Source organism: Capricornis sumatraensis, chromosome 1 (assembly GCF_032405125.1).
Source record: "Capricornis sumatraensis isolate serow.1 chromosome 1, serow.2, whole genome shotgun sequence".
NCBI lineage: Eukaryota > Metazoa > Chordata > Mammalia > Artiodactyla > Bovidae > Capricornis > Capricornis sumatraensis.
In genome coordinates this window covers 5,957,296-5,975,343 of record NC_091069.1, presented here as the reverse complement: position 1 = coordinate 5,975,343, position 18,048 = coordinate 5,957,296, and the positions used below count along the sequence as shown (strand labels likewise).

The window sequence follows — 18,048 nt, the reverse complement described above, 5'->3', positions numbered from 1 at the left end:
GGGCGGGGGCGGGGGCGGGGGCGCCGCAGGACCACAAATCCCGGCCTGCCCCGCGGGCTACGCCGAAAGTGGTTGGCTGGGAGCTCTAGCCCCGTCGGCCAATGGGATGCAGGAGAGGGAGCTGACCCGGATTCTCGGGGACCAATGGCAGTGCAGGGGAGGCGGGAGCTTCCTTACCACTCACCTTGCCCCTCTGGAGAACCACATTTAACAGATCGTACGGGGCCAGGCTCTGGAGGGCAGGGCGACCAGAGCCGAAAGAAGCCGCAGCGTCTCCGAAAGCGGTGTCTGAAGGGTCCCGGTCCCCACGCGAGGCGCGCACCGGACGTCATCGGGAGGCGGGGCCGGGGCGGGGCCTGGCCTCGTTGTGGAGCGGCTAGTAATCCATCATGGCGGCCGCGGGGGTCGGTGACCGTCCCTGAGCAGCGCCGGAGCCGGAACCGGTTCCTGGGTCCTGCAGCTGAGGAGCCCGTCTTGCGTTGTCCACGGCCCCTACTTGGGCGGGGAGGCCGGGTCTTGCGACGGAGCCCGGGGGATGTGACTGCCTGGCAGCGGCGGCCCTAGCCACGTCCGGGCCCGGGGGAGGGGGGTGTCTCGGACAGAGACTCTCCCCCAGGCTCGGGGCAGCTGAGGCCGCCGGGCCTCCTCCCGGTTCTATCCTCCACCCGCCTTCGGGGCCGCGAGAGCCCGTCGTCCCTTATCAGCTCCATCCCTGCTCTGGGACCCTGGGGTTGTGGTCTCTTTCCCCAGACCTGGGGACACCCCGTTTCCTGAGGCTTGGAGGAGCGTCGCCCCCCGGAGTAAGCCGCCCGTGCCCCCCGCCCCGGCAGCCTCCCTCTTTATCCCCGAGCCGCCCCTTAACTCCGAATCCCGGCCTCAAGTTTGGCCTCGGAGCGCTCCCCTCATTCAAATCCCTTCCCTGCTGTCAAGTGGCCTCCCCTCCCCAGCCCCCCAACGTTGCTCCCGTGAGCCTGTAATGCCCTGACTTCTTCCAATGTCACCTACGGCCCCCTCAGCCTCAGCCCAGCCAGAAACTTTAATGCAGAGGAAAAGCCTGGACTGGTTTCACAGGCCTTTTAAAAAGCGGACTTAAAAAAGTTGCTGGCCATGCATTCCTTCTCGTCAGAGGGCCAGCTCTCGCTGAAGTCGGGGTGACCCGTGTCCTTTTCCGGAGAGCAGAGTAGATAAAAAGCAGGAGCGGCAGCTAGTGTGGCAGGAAATTTGTTGGAAGATGGAGACACCAAGATAGGGGGTGGGTGACTTCCCCAGGAAAAGTTCTGGAGGAGCATTCAAAGACCAATCCACGTTTCCTCGATGTGTGGAAATCGACACGACTTTAGCCTCACTGACCGTTGTACAGCATCCCCTGTGAATATTTCTCTTTAGGTTTTTCTCCTTGAAAGGGTGGAAACTTAGCCAGTAAAAGACACTTGAAATCCAGGAACTTTGAGGTCGCACTGCAGTTACATTACTTCGAATTGATAAACTGCGAATATAATCGGAACTCCTGTTTGCACACGTCAACCTAAAATCTTCACTTCCTTTTATTGTGGAAGATGTCTTGTGATTGACCTCAGTTACTGACTGGTGGAGATGCGGTGAATGTGAAATCCCACGTAAAGACCGTTTCCTTCTCAGCTCACTGATCATTCTGAAAGATCTTGAACCCTCTTCTGGAAAGGGGTGCCCATCCTTGCTTTATGGGGCAGCAGCCTGGAAAAGTTCTTGGGGACCAAAGGAGGCCAAGTCTGCCTGCCCTGCACTTTATCAAAGGAGCAGGCAAGAAGGAATCATCGAGGCACGGGGGTCCACACTGCAATGTTTTTGTGGAACACGGTGAGTGCTCTTCAAGATTTCTGGTCCTATTTTCCGCTTTGCCATGCGTAAGGAACTTTGGAACCACAGGGCTTGTGTTGGTTCCTTCCAGTTCTATTTAAAACTTCAGTTCCTCTAGGTATCTTTTAATCTCCGGTGGAACTTTCTTTGTATAAGAAAAAGTTACTTGATGACACTGGATGGCTTTATTCGAAGTCTTACTGCTTATTTCTTGCCTGATTCCCTATCTAATTCACCGTTGACCTTGGACAAGCCATTTTACTATTCCAGCTTCCTGAGGAGGTTGGACTTAGGGGATTTCTCAGGATCCATAGTCCATGATTCTGCTCTGACCTACGGCCTGGGCTCTTCCTTCCTCTGAGGTACATGGATCCTGCGCTGCTTTATCTGTGGGGAGCTTCCAATCTTTTCCTCAAAGGGGTTTGTGCACTCGCCAGAGCTGAAAACCACAGGCCCTAGTTGACACTAATAACCTTGATCTTTTCAGTCATAAGTAGAACTTGAAAATCCTCACTTTGGAGCTGTGTGGAAACAGCTGAGGGGAGGCCACATTCCTTGTGAACTGAGGAGCCCCAGCTTTCAGTGGTTTCACCTGAGACGGGGAGTAGTCCTTTCCTCAGAATGGAGCTTTTTCCTCCTCTCTTTGTTTCACATGACACTTGGGGCAAGAAAGGTTGTCTTTGACATTTTTATGAACACCACTGGCATTTGAGTGCTGACAGTACATATTATTCTGGTCACGTCCAGTAATTCTGCGTGAAGTTTTAAGCTAAGGATCAGCTTAGACCGATGTCTGTGCCAGGGGCCAGCCACGCACCAATTAATTAGCATCCTGTTTGTACTGTCACAGCCTGACATTTTTCAGACCTAGTACTTATTTAAGTATCAGTCAAGCCCACCCACCCTCTGTAAGCAAATGGAAGACGTGTGCAAGTGGCATATACTTTGAAATTCAGTCACAAATACCCTTAACAACCTGTGACTGCAATAAACAAAGTTTTCAGTGAACTTGTATTTGACAATTGAGGTTTGATTTTCTAAATAATCTGGGTACTTGGATTTTACTTTTGCCTTGAAACATGCTGGATTTTACTTTTGCCTTGAAACATGAGTTGTATTTTAGCATTGGTTTTAGACAGGTAAATAATGTATTATGGTACTTCCCACAATCAAGATTTGTAAGTGAATTATTTGCATTTCAACCAGTGATGATCGTGCAACCTTAGGTAGTGAAAATTGTTCAGTTTCTGAGTCACGTCCAACTTTCTCCATAGACTGCAGCTTGCAAGGCTTCCCTGTGCTTCACTGCCTCCCGGAGTTTGTTCATATTCATGTCCATTGAGCCAGTAATGCCATCCAGCCATCTCATCCTCTGCCACCCCCAGTGAAAACTGGTACAGACATTTTGGAGAGCTTTGACCAATCATATCTGAATTTAAGATGTACATAGCAGTGACCCAGTAATCTCACTTCTAGGAAGCTGTCCTAGATGGAATAGTGTAGTGCCCTTGGTGTGCCTTTCACCCCTTCAGAGGGTCCAGAGGTGAAAACTTTTCACAAAAACACAATACGAAGATGTTGGGCTTCCCCAGTGGCTGAGCAATAAAGAGTCCACCAGCAATGCAGGAGTTGAGGGTTCTATCCCTGGGTCAGGAAGGTCTCCTGGAGAGGGAAATGGCAACCCATTCAAGTATTCTTGCCTGGAGAATCCCATGGACAGAGGAGCCGGGCGGGCTACAGTCCCTGGGGTCACAGAGAGTTGGATATGACTGAGCTGACCTTAGCATGCACTCACACAAGACGTTATTTGCAATTTTTGCAGTAATGGTGCGAAAGTAATGCAGCTTCTAAGCATGAATCAAGGTTGTGGCAACTAACCATAGTAGCCATTGTGTTCTTCATGCCACGCACTCATAGTAAACTAGTAAAAATACATACATACGTATATTTTTTGGTTTTCACTTAAGGATGTTCCTGATGAAAGAGCAAAAAGTATTAATTTTATCAGTTCTCAAGTGTTATGTATACATCTTTGTAATCTTCATTGAAGGAACTGGAAAGTACTTCTGTCTGCTGTTTGTCTCTAGGAAGAGCTTTGGGCACTGGTTAGTTCAAGCTGAACTTGCTGCTTTTTCATAGACTACCATTTTTACTGACAAACTGTGGTTATTCAGATTTTAAAAATGTATTAAAAAGTGTTTCAAGGAGAACAGCTGGTGATGTCTGTTGTCAATGAAAACATCTTTGCTTTCCAGCAACAATTAGGGTTTTGGAAAACTTGTATCTGCTCCTGTGAAGTAGAGATTGGTGGTAATATTTATAAACATACTATTTTGATATCTTATAATGGAATACATTATTTGGAAGACCTGCATGATTCAGTGAACTGATATTTTGTAAATGACAACACATGATGTTATAAAGTCAAGCACAGGTAAAAAAGATTCATTCAAGGGGCAAGATGGACCATTGAATTTTAAAGTAACAATACAAATATTAATTGATAAGAGTTTTAGATTCTGTATCAAAACTAGCCTTTAGGAAACTACCACTTACTGAGTTTGGTGTAGCTTCAAAGAACAGTATCTACAGTTATCTACAAACGGGGGTAAACAAGGCATTTCCCAGTGAAAATAAACATGCTCATTTTTAGGTGAACAAATGAATAATTTAAAATTTTCAGTTTAAATTTATACTATAGTAAATATTGATGAGATAATCTGTATAAATAAAAGCACTCTGGGGTTCTGTTTAGTTTTCGGGGTTCTGTTTTCAAGTGTGTAAAGAGGTCGTGAGATAAAAGTTTTTAAACTATTGCTATAGAAAGTCTATCAAGAAGTCATGTAGGGGAGTGAGCAAACAAACAGAAATAGGAAATCACATGAGGATGTTTATTGCCAACATACTGTAAATGCCAACACGGAAAGCTGTCCATGTAATGGTAAGTGGAAAAAAGCAATTTGGGGATCAGTCTGCATGGTGTGGCCCCATTTTTGTAAAACAAAAATTAGCTATTTATTTGTTCATGTACAGAAAAAAGTATAGAAGCATTTAGACTGACATAATTGTTAATCTCTAGGGAATTGGGAGTTAGGTGGAATAGCAGAAAACTTTCACTTTTTACTTTGCATTTGTGATGTTTCAGACTTTTTACAACAAATTTGTTCTATTTTGTAATACACAAATTAGGAGGGTCTAAAGAACAAATTGATGACATCTCAACCAAATAGTCAGTTCTTTGTAATAAATATTGTTTAATGAAAGAAATTGCCTAGATCATGTTTTAACTGAAGACAAGTGAATTTCTTTGGACTTTGGGTATACTTTTCCCAGGGGAGCAAATGGTTCTTGATCTCTCACAGGCTGATCTTTCTAGAGTTGGTTAATATCCATATAGTTTGGATTAAAACCTTGCAGCCGTTGCATACAGTGTGGGACCAGACGTGACTCCGGAAGCCAAGAATAATGTTGTGCGGTGCGGTGGGGGTGATGAACCTGAATGGAATGGGCAGTTGGCAGCTTTCTGCTAGGAGTGTTCAGGTCAAAGGGCTAGCCATATGTACAGGCAACGGTGGGGAAGGAAACCATGGTATTGTTTCATGGACCTTCTGTTCCTTCCAAATTTCAGTGTCTTGACTAAAAATTCACTTTTGTGAAAGTTGGTAAAACAGGATTGAAAGCATTCCCTAGTAAACTTGTTTACCTTAATGTGTCCTTCTTTTCTCAGCAAATTTTTATTGAGCTCACACTATGTGTTTTAGTCATTGGTGCTACATTAGTGGGTAAAAGCACCTCCCTGCCCTCCTCAAACTTACATTCTAGTTGGTGGGGTTGTTGTTCATTTTTCAGTCACTAAATGGTGTTTGACTCTTTGTGACCCCATGGCCTACAGTGTAGCAGGCTTCCTTGCCTTTTACCATCTCCCGGAGCTTGCCCAAACTCATGTCCATTGAGTCAGTGATGCCATCCAACCATCTCATCCTCTGTCGCCTCCTTTTGCTCCTGCCCTCAAACTTTGCCAGCATCAGGGTTTTTTCCAGTGAGTCAGCTCTTCACATCAGGTGGCCAAAGTATTGGAGCTTCAGCTTTAGCATCAGTCCTTCCAATGAATATTTAGGGTTGATTTCCTTTAGGATTGACTAGTTTGATCTCCTTCCTGTCCAAGGGACTCTCAAGAGTCTTCTCTAGCACCACAATTCAAAAACTTCAATTCTTTGGCATTCAGCCTTCTTACTGGTCCAACTCTCACATCCATACATGACTACTGGAAAAACTGTAGTTTTGACTATACAGACCCTTGTCAACCAAGTGATGTCTCTGCTTTTTAATATGCTGTCTAGGTGTCTCATAGCTTTTCTTCCAAGGAGCAAGCATCTTTTCATTCCATGGCTGCAGTCACCATCTGCAGTGATTTTGGAGCCCAAGAAAATAAAACCTGCCACTGTTTCTACTTTTTTCCCATCTATTTTTCATGAAGTAATGGGACTAGATGCCGTGGTCTTTGATTTTTTAATGTTGAGTTTGAAGCCAGCTTTTTCACTCTCCTTTTTCACCCTCATCAAGAGGCTCTTTAGTTCCTCATCACTTTCTGTCATTAGAGTGGTTTTATTTGCTTATCTGAGGTTGTTGCTACTTCTCTTGGCAGTCTTGATTCCAGCCTGTGATTCATCCAGCCCAGCATTTCACATGATGTACTCTGCATGTAACTTACATAAGCAGAGTGACAATGTACAGCAAAACCTTTCCCAGTTTTGAACCAGTCCTTTGTTCCATGTCCGGTTCTAACTGTTGCTTTTTGACCTGCATACAGGTTTCTCAGACAGCAGCTTATGTGGTCTGGTGTTCCCATCTCTACGAATTTCTTGTTGTTTTTTTCATCTCTAAGAATTTTCATAGTTTGTTGTGATCCATACAATCAAAGGCTTTAGCATAGTCAATGAAGTAGAAGTAGATGTTTTTCTGGAATTCCCTTGCTTTCTCTATGATCCCGTGGATGTTGGCAATTTGATCTCTGGTTCCTGTGCCTTTTCTAAATTCAGCTTGTACATCTGTAAGTTCTTGGTTCACATACTGCTGGAGCCTAGTTTGAAGGATTTCGAGCATTACCTTGCTAGCATGTGAGATGAGCACAATTGTGTGATAGTTGGAACATTCTTTGGCATTGCCTTTCTTTGGGATTGGAATGAAAACTGACCTGTTCCAGTTCTGTGGCCACTGCTGAGTTTTCCAAATTTGTTGGCATATTGAGTGCAGCACTTTAACAGCATCTTCTTTTAGGATCTGAAATAGCTCAGCTGGAATTCCATCACCTCCACTAACTTTGTTCGTGGTAATGCTTCCTAAGGTCCACTTAAATTCACACTCCAGGATGTCTGGCTCTAGGTGAGTGGTCATACCATTGTGGTTATCTGGATCTGGTTAAAAGGATCATTAAGACCTTTTTTGTATAGTTCTGTGTATTAATGCCACCTCTTAATCTCTTCTGCTTCTCTTAGTTTTTTGCTATTTCTGTCCTTCATTGTGGCCATCTTTGTGTGAAAAGTTCCCTTGTATCTTCAGTTTTCTTGAAGAGATCTCTGCTGCTGCTAAGTTGCTTCAGTTGTGTCTGACTCTGTGCGACGCCATAGATGGTAGCCCACCCGGCGCTCCTATCCATGGGATTTTCCAGGCAAGAGTACTGGAGTGGGTTGCCGTTGCCTTCTCCGTGAAGAGGTCTCTAGTCTTTCCCATTCTATTGTTTTCCTCTATTTCTTTGCATTGTCCACTTAAGAAGGCTTTCTTGTCTCTCCTTGCTGTTCTCTGTTGACTGTATCATTCCATTTCTCCTTTTCGCTTTCACTTTTCTCAGCTATTTGTAAGGTCTCCTCAGACAGCCATTTCACCTTCTTGCATTGCTTTCTCTTTGGGATGGTTTTGGTCACCGCCTCCTGTATAATGTTATGAACCTCTGTCCATATTTCTTCAGGCACTCTGTCTACCAGGTCTAATCCCTTGAATCTATTCGTTATCTCCACTGTATACTCATAAGGGATTTGACATAGGTCATACCAGAATGGTCTAGTGGTTTTCCCTACTTTCTTCAATTTAAGCCTGAATTTGGCAATAAGGAGCTCAGCACCAGCAACAAGTAAAACATAGAGTTGCTGAGGAGCTGAATAACAGAAAAGGGGACAGGGAATGTTAGGGGGTGACTTTAGTTAGGGTGGCCAGAGAGGCTCTTTGAGAAGGTGGGGTTTGAATAAAGACCTAAAGAGGAAGGTGAGGGAGCAAGCCATGGAAATAATGGCTTTCAGGCAGGAGGGGAATCAAGGCGCATGGGGGCCCTAGGTAGAGCTTGCTTAGCAGGTTCGAGAAGCCCAGAGTACCTGGAGCAGAGAGAGTGAAGGAGGGTTGCAGGAGATGAAATGAGGGAGCCGGGAGGTTGGCTGGAGAAGAAAGTGGCCTTGTTGTCCGTTTCAAGGATTTTGGCTTTTCCTCGTGTGGTCTTGGGAGAATTTCGAGAGAGGAGGACCACAACCTGATTCATGCTGTAAGGCAGTCTCTGGCTGCTTCGTCCTGAAGGGGAGCCGAGGAGGCAGGAGCGAGTCCACCGGCTGTTGATGGCACTAGTCTGGGTGAGAATGGCGCTGGCTTGGTCAGGGCGGCGGTGGCTGCGGTCAAGGGGTCAGATTCTGTGAGTATCTGAAGGCTCTCCTGACTAGATTTGTTCTTAGATGTGGGATGTGAGAGAAGTCAGGGGTCCGGGGACTGAGTGACTGGAAACATGGAGCTGCCTTTTCCTGGAATGGGAGCCAGAGGGTGGGAGGGTGAGGAAGCGGCGACCACCTGGAGCTGCTGCTTGCGCTCGCTGCGTGTGAGGTGCCTGTGCGTGGGTATGTCAGATACGCATACATGCATGCTCCAAGCTTGAGTTCAGGGAAGCACTCCAGGCTGGAGAGGGAACCTGAGGGTCACCAGCTTCTCGATGGTATTTAAAGCTACGAGCGTGGATGACATCCCCAAGGGAGAACCTCCGTGTGTGTTTCACATAAGCAAGGTGCCGTTCGGTAGTTTATGAAGTTAAGACTTGACACCTTTAGGTAGGATTAGTTTGAATTTTTTTTTTCTTTTGTGGGGGTCAAGGTGGTGATATTCAAAATTTTATAAGAGAATGATTTTAACTCATGTTTAAGTTTTAAATCCCATTTCTCTAGGTTTTTCCACCCTAAATCAGAAAGTTGCAGAGTTAAAAAAAATTTGCACACAAGTTTTCCTGTTTTTCTTGGTAGTAAATGTTTTTAATATAAAATCATTTCAATTTGTAAAGCTTTGTAATGCTTTTCTAGTTAGTACTTTTTAAAATTGAAGGCTTTTTTTCTCTAAATTATTTCTAGATTTTCTAATTTTTAAGTTAGTACATTCTATGTCTTTCAGGGTATTACTTATTTAATTTGTACATATCAGATGTTTTATTATGAGCTTAACTGAAAAATGATTATAAGAAGTTATTTACTCTCAGTTTAAAACTATTTCACTGTTTTCAAATACAACTTTATGCAAGGTAATCAAATAAGAACTTGATAGAGCAACAATATAGTTGTTACTATTGTTAAATTACACTGTGTAACTGTATGGGTTAGGAGGTGGGAAAAAGAACAGCTGTTGAGTCTTATAGGTATTGAAGTTCAGTCAGCTCTTTAAATAAAGGGGTTGTTTGGAAAGATTATATCATGTACTTTATGTTAGGGATTGGGGTTGTGATACATAAACTAAGATGCAAAATTGTATGTTTGTACATTTCTTCAGGCATCCTGTTATTTTTCATAGTCTAATACATTTTGTATGGCTTTGTTTTTCGTAAAATCTTATTCCCCATTTTTTTTAAAAAAACTTATTTTTGGCATTACAAGTAAGTTTTTAAAAAATTTTATTTACCTATTATTTATTTTGGCCAAATTATTTTTGGCTGCACTGGGTCTTCGTTGCTGCATGCTGGCTTTCTCATTAAAGCCTCACCTGGCTTTAATTGCAGCAGGTGAGGGCTACTCTTTATTTGCAGCCCATGGACTTCCCATTGCGGTGGTTTGTGGAGCTCTAGACACTCGGGTTTGAGCAGCTGCAGGTCCAGGGCTCCAGAGCACAGGCCCAGTAGCTGGGGCGCGTGGGTTTAGTTGCTCTGCGGCACGTGGGATCTTCCCGGAACAGGGATCAGACTCATGTGCCCTGCACTGGCAGGTGGATTCTTTACCACTGAGCCACCAGCGAAGTCCCTTGTTCCCCTTTTTAAGAAATAAGCTAATAATGTAGAAGAAAATAGAAAATTCAGAAAACAGAAAAATGGGATTAGTAACGGAGGATGATCAAAGATGATTTAACTGAAAGAGTTTTTGCCCTCTTTAAATGAAGCAACCTAGCAAAGAAAATAATAGAAATTGGAGAAAAGAAGAAACCACTTTGTATTGTTTAGGGACTTTGCCTGTGCCACAGATCTCCATGTGATAACCACTGGTGTGTTGAGAAGTGTGTTGCAAAGAGATGCATTTAATGAGTGGGAGGGAAAAGGACGAGTTAACATGATTGAGTTGGGAATTATACCCATAGGAGTATGTCAGGCATATTATCTGAGTCTATGGGCTAAAAAGATTAAGACCGCTACTTAGAAGATGAGCTGCAGTAAGGGGAAGCACTCCCTTAGGGCCTTCTGTGTACATCTTCTGTGTGTTGGTTGTGCCCCGGACATCACTTTTCTGTGTGTTCAAAACCCATCTGCCTTTCAGCACTCTGCTTGACTCCCTCCTCCTTCTTAAAGGCAGATTTTGATGTGTTGTTTTTAAAGTGTTTAATTCCCAGATATTTGGGACAGTCTAGATATCTTACTGATTTCAAACTTAATTCCATGTCATCAGAGAACATCCTCTGTAAAACTTGCAGTCTTTTGACATTTACTGAGATTAATTTTATGGCCCAGCCTTTGACCTGTCTTACTGAATGTTCCATTTCTACTTGAAAAGAATATGTGTGCTGCAGTTGTTGGTTGTAATTTTCTGTAAATGTGAATTAGATCAAGTTGGTTGACAGTGCTGTTTAAAATCTTCTACAGCCTTACCTATTTTGTGTAGACTTATTTTATTTGTACTTTTGCTCAGTTTCTTTTTTGGTGTGTTTTGTTGCTGATCCTCAGATGTTAAAAATCACAGCTACGATAGGTTGGGGTTTTTTTTGCTTTTAATTCTATCTTAAATTTTTTTTTTTTTTAAGCTTTAAAACCTTTTATTAGAAAACAAAGATGGTGGGGGAGAAGGGGGTAACTAAGCATTTAATTAAAGAAGCCAGGAAAGCAGAGTAATCCCACAGTACACAAAAGAAAAAGAGTGGCAGGAATAAAAACACAAGCTGAGAGATGGAAATGATCAAAAATGCCGCAAGCTGGGACTCCCCTGATGGTCCAGTGGCTGAGCATCTTCCTGCCAACGTAGGGGACTCAGGTTTGATCCCTGGTCCTGGAAGATGCCATGGAGCAACTAAGCCCGTGCATCACAACTCCTGAGCCACCTCGTCTAGGGCCCGTGCACCCCAGTGAAGAGTAGTCCCTGCTCACTGCGACTAGTGCAAGCCCACTTGCCACAGCAAAGACCCAGCACAGCCAAATAAGTAAATAAATAGACAAAAAAATTTTAAAATATACCAAAAACTGACTTTGAAAGAAATTTTATCAAACAGGCAAACATCTAGTGAGATTGATGAAGAAAAAGAAACGGCATACAAGGACAATATTTAGAATGAAAATGTAACTATAGATATTCTGTTAGTTTTCATGTCATATAGTTTGAAACTCTGTTAAGTCACCAGACTTTTTTTTTTCCTATTTTTCAGTTGAGATACTTTCTGTTGATCTACAAGTTCACTAACTCTCTGCAGTTTCTAATCTTCAGTTTCTTTAAAATTTTCATGTCAGATATAATCAGTTTATAATCTGAAGTTTCCGTTTGGTTCTTTTTTATAGTTTGAATTTTTCTATTGAGATTCACCATCTTTTCACTCATTAGGTCCATCTTTTCCTCCAAATTCTTGAAGGTAGAGACCTGTCTGTTAATTCAAATATCTGGGTCAAGTGAAAGTGAAAAGTGAAAGTCACTCAGTCATGTTCGACTCTTTGCAACCCCAGGGATTATACAATCCATGGAACTCTTCAGGCCAGAATACTGGAGTGGGGTAGCCTTTCCTTTCTCCAGGGGATCTTCCCCACCCAGGGATCGAACCCAGGTTTCCTGCGCTGCATGCTGATTCATTACCACCTGAGCCACAGGGGAAGCCCAGTCTGGTTCATCTTGGGGTCTATTTTGATTGATTGCTTTTCCCCTGCCTTAGGAGTCACATTTTCCTGCTTCTTTGCATGTTTAATTATTTTTGATTATGTATCAGACATGTGCATGTTACACTGTAGGGATTTTCAATACTTTAGAGAGGTTTTCATTTTGCTCTGACAGGCGGTTAAGTTACTGACATGTTCTTTTGGCCCCGTAGGTGGTTTGTATTTTGTTAGAGTGAGTCTGTTTTTGGATTTATCCTTAGTCCAGAGGCAAGGCCCTTACTGTAGAGGACATTCTTGATGCTAATGCTTGACTTTTCTGGAATCTGGTGTTTAGCAAGGTCTCTCCGCTTTGGACTGGCTGCACGTGTGTGTTTTGGGCCCCGTGAAATCTTGGTACTTGTGTTCACTGCTCACCCTCGCAGCCGACGCTGCCTGTTGAGCCTTATGGAATGTCACCTTGCACGTGCGTCAGCCGCCTGCTGTTGTCTTACGCTTTCCGCTTCCCAAAGCCTCCACCTCTCGGATGTCCTGCCGGCAGTTCTAGTTGCCTCAGCAGTCTAGAGTCCAGGCTGTCTTCTGCAGTTCACTGGGACTGCTGCTGTCGGCTTGGGTGCCATCGTCTGCCTGCACCATGGTTGGGAAAGTGCCCCGTGCAGGAAGTCGGAGCGTCCCTGCTGTCTTCCTCTTCTCTAAGAGTCACCGCCCTGCCTGCTGTCTTATGCTTGAAAACAGTTGTCTCATTTATTTTGTTCAGTTTTGCATTTGCTTAGGGTGAAAGGATATCTGATACTGCACTGTGGCCAGAAGCAGAGGCTCAGGTCTGCAAGTTTTTCAACCCGAGCAGTATATATCGATGCAGATTTCTGTGCTTTGATAGCTTCTTTCATTCCACGTTATTTTTGTAAGATTCATCCATGTTGTTGCAGGTATTGGTAGTTTGTTCATTTTCATTGTTAATTAGTATTCTGGTCTATAAATGTTCAAAAATTTATTTGCACATGCTGTTATTGATGGCCATGCAGATTATTTTCAGTTTTAGCTACTTACAAATAATGCTTCTACGACCGTTCTTATTATGTACCTAGAAGTGGAATCGCTTGTTTACATGGTATAGGCATGTTCCCTGTCAAAAGAGCTTTCCAGTCATTGCATCAGTGTCGTTCCCATCAGCAGTAGAGGAGACTAAGTTTCTTTACATTCTTGTCAAACCTTGATACTGTCAGTGTTTTAAATGTCCTCTTTTCATGGGACTCTGCAGTAGTGTCTCATTGTGGTTTTAATTTGAGCTTTTTTTGTAACTCATGATATTAAGTACCTCTTCATATGTTTATTGGCTATTTGGATATCATGCATATATACACATACATATATGTGTTTCTTATTGATTCATAGGAATTGTTTATATATTCTCAATCACTTTTTGAATGCATTTATTGCAAGTATCTTCTCATACTTTGTGGCTTGTCTTTTTTTTTTTTCTGTTATTCTCTTAATGGTATCTTTAATGAACCAAAGTTCTTAATTCTAATGTTCAATTTAACAGTCTTTATGATTAGTGCTTTTTTTTGGGTCCTATACAAGAAATATTTGTCCACCCCAAGGTCATGGAGAAGTTTTATTCCTTTACCTTTCGTATTTAGACCTATAGTTCACTTGAAATTGATTTTCTCTATGTAGAGACAATGGTTTGTTCCCCTCCCCCCATATTTAACTAGTTCTTTAACTGAGAGGAACGTCTGCTGCTGCATAAATCAGGCGTCCACGTGTGTTTAGGTCTGTGTGGGGATTGCTTACTTATATGTTCTGTTTGTCTGTCCTGGCACCAGTGTCAGGAAGTCTTAAACACTGTAGCTTTAAAGTAAGTCTTAATAGCCAGTGGAGTATGGAGAAGGAAACGGCAGCCCACTCCAGTATCCTCGCCTGGAGAACCCCATGGACAGAGGAGCCTGGGGGACTACAGTCCGTGGGGCGGCAAAGAGACGCACAGGACTGAAGCAACTTAGCCCAGAGTAAGACTTGTTCTTGGGGATTGCCTTGGCTATTCTTGGTCCAGGTACCTTTTAGATACATTTCTGGATACATTTTAGAATCACTTTACTTAATTTCTATACCAAGGTATGACTTAGTATCAATAGATAGTAGTAGGTAGTAGGTATTAAGGTGGATACTATGTTGATAGCTACACTCTCTTCACTGGTAATGCACAAGGGTAATTGTATCCCCAGAGCCTAGCTGAGAGCCCGTGTTATCAAGTTTGGGGACTTTTCCGTAGGAAATAGTATCTTGGATTTACTGTGGGTTTAATTTAATTAGTAGCTCTCCTCTGAGTGAAGTTGAACATTTTTAACATGCTTAAGGGATATACGTGTTTATGTTGCTGCGAACTGTCTCACCAGGCTCACTGTGTGGCAGATCCTAAAGAGGTAACTGCAGGGCCGGGTTGCTTGCCTGCATAGCCCCTACTGCCCTCGGCTCCTTCACTGCCCTGCATCTCACAAGGAACAGCCCCACCCCAGCCTCCAGAGGGGTTCTCGCCAGGCAGTTTTTAGCCGTCGCTCTGCATTAGAATCTCCTTGTGTGTCAGTCACTCAGTCGCATCCTACTCTTTGTGACCCCATGGACTGTAGCCCACCAGGCTCCTCTGTCCGTGGAATTCTCCAGGCAAGAGTACTGGAGTAGGTTGCCATTTCCTTCTCCTTAGGGGCTTGAGAAGACTTCCATCTAGGTTCCACCACTCGGGAGGATTTAATTGGCCTGGGGAGATACCTTGGGGAGCCTCAGTTTTTTGATTTGTTTTTTAGCAGAGAGATATTTTGCACAAAAGGATTACTGCCAGGGAGGGAAAGGGGCTGTTGTGCTAGAGAGAACACTGTGACCGTAAGGTCTGCAGAGTGTCTCCTCGTTTTCGTTCTTGTTTTTAACCCTCCAGGTGATTCTGACAAGCAGCCAGGACTGAGCACCCCTGCCCTCAGACCCGCACAGCATCTGAACGACCCTCTGATGGAAAGCAAGGCCTTCTTCCCTGGAGCTGGGGGAGGACGGTCTTTGCTTCTGGCAGTCAGTGTAAACTGTGAGGCAGCACCTGCAGGCCGGAGCCCAGAAGCCTTGGGAGGCTCGGCACTGGGGTGGAGTGGGGGAGTGAGGGGGACGGTGTGGGACTGCTACTGCCAGCTGACCTTTGGACTTTGAATTACGTGACATCACACTGCTTCCTGATTGTTTAAGCCAATTTTGTGTTGGATTTACTGTTACTTTTGGGCTTCCCAGGTGGCGCAGTGTTGGAGAATTCACCGGACAGGGCAGGAGACACAGGAGATAGGAGGGTTTGATCCCTGGGTTGGGAAGACCCCCTGGAGAAAGAAATGGCAACCCACTCCAGTACTCTTGTCTGGAAAGTCCCCCGATCAGAGGAGCCTGGTGGGCTACAGTCCATGGGGTCGCAAAGAGTCAGACACAGCTGAGCACGCCTGCGCTTTCCTATAACTTATACCACCGGTGTTCTCGCTGAAAAGGCAATACATTTTAAGGTAATCAGTTATTTCACCTTTCCATTTTTTGAAAGAAAAATGCCAGATTCCATTGACAAATCATAGTTATATTTGTTAGGCTCTGCGTTAGTCTTATGGATTCCCTGGTGGCTCAGACAGTAAAGAGTCTGCCTGCAGTTCAGGAGACCTGGGTTTGATCCCTGGATCAGGAAGATTCCCTAGAGAAGGAAATGGCAATGCACCCCAGTACTCTTGCCTGGAAAACCCCATGGTTGGAGGAGCTCGGCAGGCTACAGTCCATGGGGTGACAAAGAGTCGGACACGACTGAGTGGCTTCACTTCTGCGTTTGTATTCTACTTTCACACTTGTTTTTATGTTTTGTGAAACTGGCAAAATTCTGTCTCATAAGGATGCTTCTCCCTACCACAGACTTCCCTTGTGACTCAGCTGGTAAATAATCCACCTGCAAAAATAAGTTAAAAAAAAGAATTCACAAGCAATGCAGGAGACCTGGTTCAATCCCTAGGTTGGGAAGATGCCCTGGAGAAGGGAAAGGCTACCCACTCCATTATTCTGGCCTAGAGAAGTCCATGGACTGTATAGTCCATGTGGTTTCAAAGAGTCAGGCATGACTGAGAGACTTTCACATATTTGGTCTTCCCTAATAGTGCAATTGGTAAAGAATCCACTTGCAATGCAGGAGACCCTGGTTCGATTCTTTCCTGAGTCGGGAAGATCCGCTGGAGAAGGGATACGCTACCCACTCCAGTATTCTTCGGCTTTTCTTGTGGCTCAGCTGGTAAAGAATTTGCCTGCAATGCAGGAGACCTGGGTTTGATCCCTGGGTTGGGAAGATCCCCTGGAGAAGGGAAAGGCTACCCACTCCAGTATTCTGGCCTGGAGAATCCCATGGACTGTATAGACCATGGGGTTGCAAAGAATCAGATGCGATTGAGCAACTGTCCCTCTCCCTACCACTAATTATATCCCTGTACTAATTATATCCCTGAAGTGTATTGCTGGACTGCCTTGTTACAGCACCACTTTGTTAAAGATAATAGGTTATTTTTATTGCCTTTAAACCCAGTCCTGGGTTGGTGGTGCGGCCTGGCTACTGCCACTTCTTGGGAGACTGACTGGGCCAGCCAGTGCCAGCCCTGGCACAGTGCCTGACCCTCCTGTGCTTGGCTGTTCCTGTGGTCAGGACCCCAGCTAATGTGCTGAGCTCCGGGTCAGTTTAAAGAACACAGGACCTCTGGCTTAAGGAGCTATTGTGTTTGTTCCAGACTGTTTTACATGGAAGCCACATGGTAAAGCGTGCTGAGTGCCCAGGGTAAAGATTGGTCAAAGACTCAGCTCATTTTCAGTGTCTTCCTTGAGGCCTGCTGGTGACCACTCTTGTTTAAATATTAAAACTGCTTCTGCCTCACCACACTATCTGTTCTTGAGAGATGACAGTTGGAAAACCAGATACAGTCATAATGCAAAGAACCTCAAAGTGTAAGATATAGTCAGAACATTGCCGAAGGGGAAAGAAATGTCACAATAGTGTTTATCTTTCAATTGCCCTTCCTTCCACAGTAGTAACTGGCGACATTTGATGAGTACATTCAGGTACTAGTCCAGTCCCTTGTGATACATTAAGTTATTTAATACAACTACAGTTTCAGATACTTTTAACAGCAAGGAAAAAATGGAAACTAAGAAGTGATCATTATTAGCACATTTGGAAGATTTGTTTTGAGAAGCACATCTGAGGTAGTTGCTGGGATCAGGTGGTCTGCGTGGGTGAAGGATAACATAAAAATGTTAAATCATGCTGTTAAAAGTAATAGTGACAGTTATTACTCTCCACCACCCCCCCCCACCATTATTCAAAACAAAATATATTGTTTAGTGGATACACAGTAAGGAAAAGTTTTTATCCTTAGAAAAATGTGTGTTTCATTGGTGATATGTAAGCCTTTTCAGCCTAGTAGGGAAAATGGAGCTCTTGAAATACAAAAGTGCGTTTCTTCTGTTATGCGTTAGCAGGAAGCTGCCTGTATAGCCTTGTCTTACTTTGGCTAAGCCATGACATGTGATGTTTAATTAGTAGCACCTGCCTTGGCTTTGTCTAATCTACGATCATGCCATCATGTCATTGTCAGTTAAATGCATAGCATTTCCTGATTTTTTTTTTTTTTAGGGCTCTTATTTTTGAAACAAGTTTAATTAAGATGTGGGCATAACAGAGAAAGAGCTAAGGTTGTGGTGCTGGAGAAGACTCTTAAGAGTCCCTTGGACTGCAAGGAGATCACACTAGTCAATCTTAAAAGAAATCAACCCTGAATATTCATTGGAAGGAATGATGCTGAAGCTCCAATACTTTGGCCACCTGATAACAAAGAGGAGCTGACTCACTGGAAATGACCCTGATGCTGGGAAAGATT

General features: G+C 44.0%; 2 protein-coding genes across 3 annotated transcripts in view; both read left to right on the top strand.

Moving 5' to 3' along the window:
- Window positions 1–994: 994 nt before the first annotated feature.
- LOC138094845 (uncharacterized) lies at window positions 995–1,093 on the top strand. The gene has a single exon (XM_068990866.1). The coding sequence runs from the start codon at window positions 995–997 to the stop codon at window positions 1,091–1,093; it is 99 nt and encodes a 32-aa protein (XP_068846967.1).
- A 607-nt stretch (window positions 1,094–1,700) lies between these two features.
- Window positions 1,701–18,048, top strand: part of ABL1 (ABL proto-oncogene 1, non-receptor tyrosine kinase) — a 137,962-nt gene continuing 121,614 nt past the window's right edge. For both annotated transcript variants that reach the window (XR_011145476.1, XM_068982433.1), the window contains exon 1: window positions 1,701–1,836. Coding sequence is in view for 1 of the 2 variants with exons in the window: in XM_068982433.1 (XP_068838534.1) it covers window positions 1,701–1,836 (136 nt within the window). In the remaining variant the exon portion in view is untranslated. The remainder of the gene's footprint in view (window positions 1,837–18,048) is intronic.

Coding starts and splice junctions, on each gene's coding strand:
- LOC138094845 (XM_068990866.1), top strand. CDS start 995: ATGTCACCTACGGCCCCCTCAGCCTCAGCCCAGCCAGAAACTTTAATG.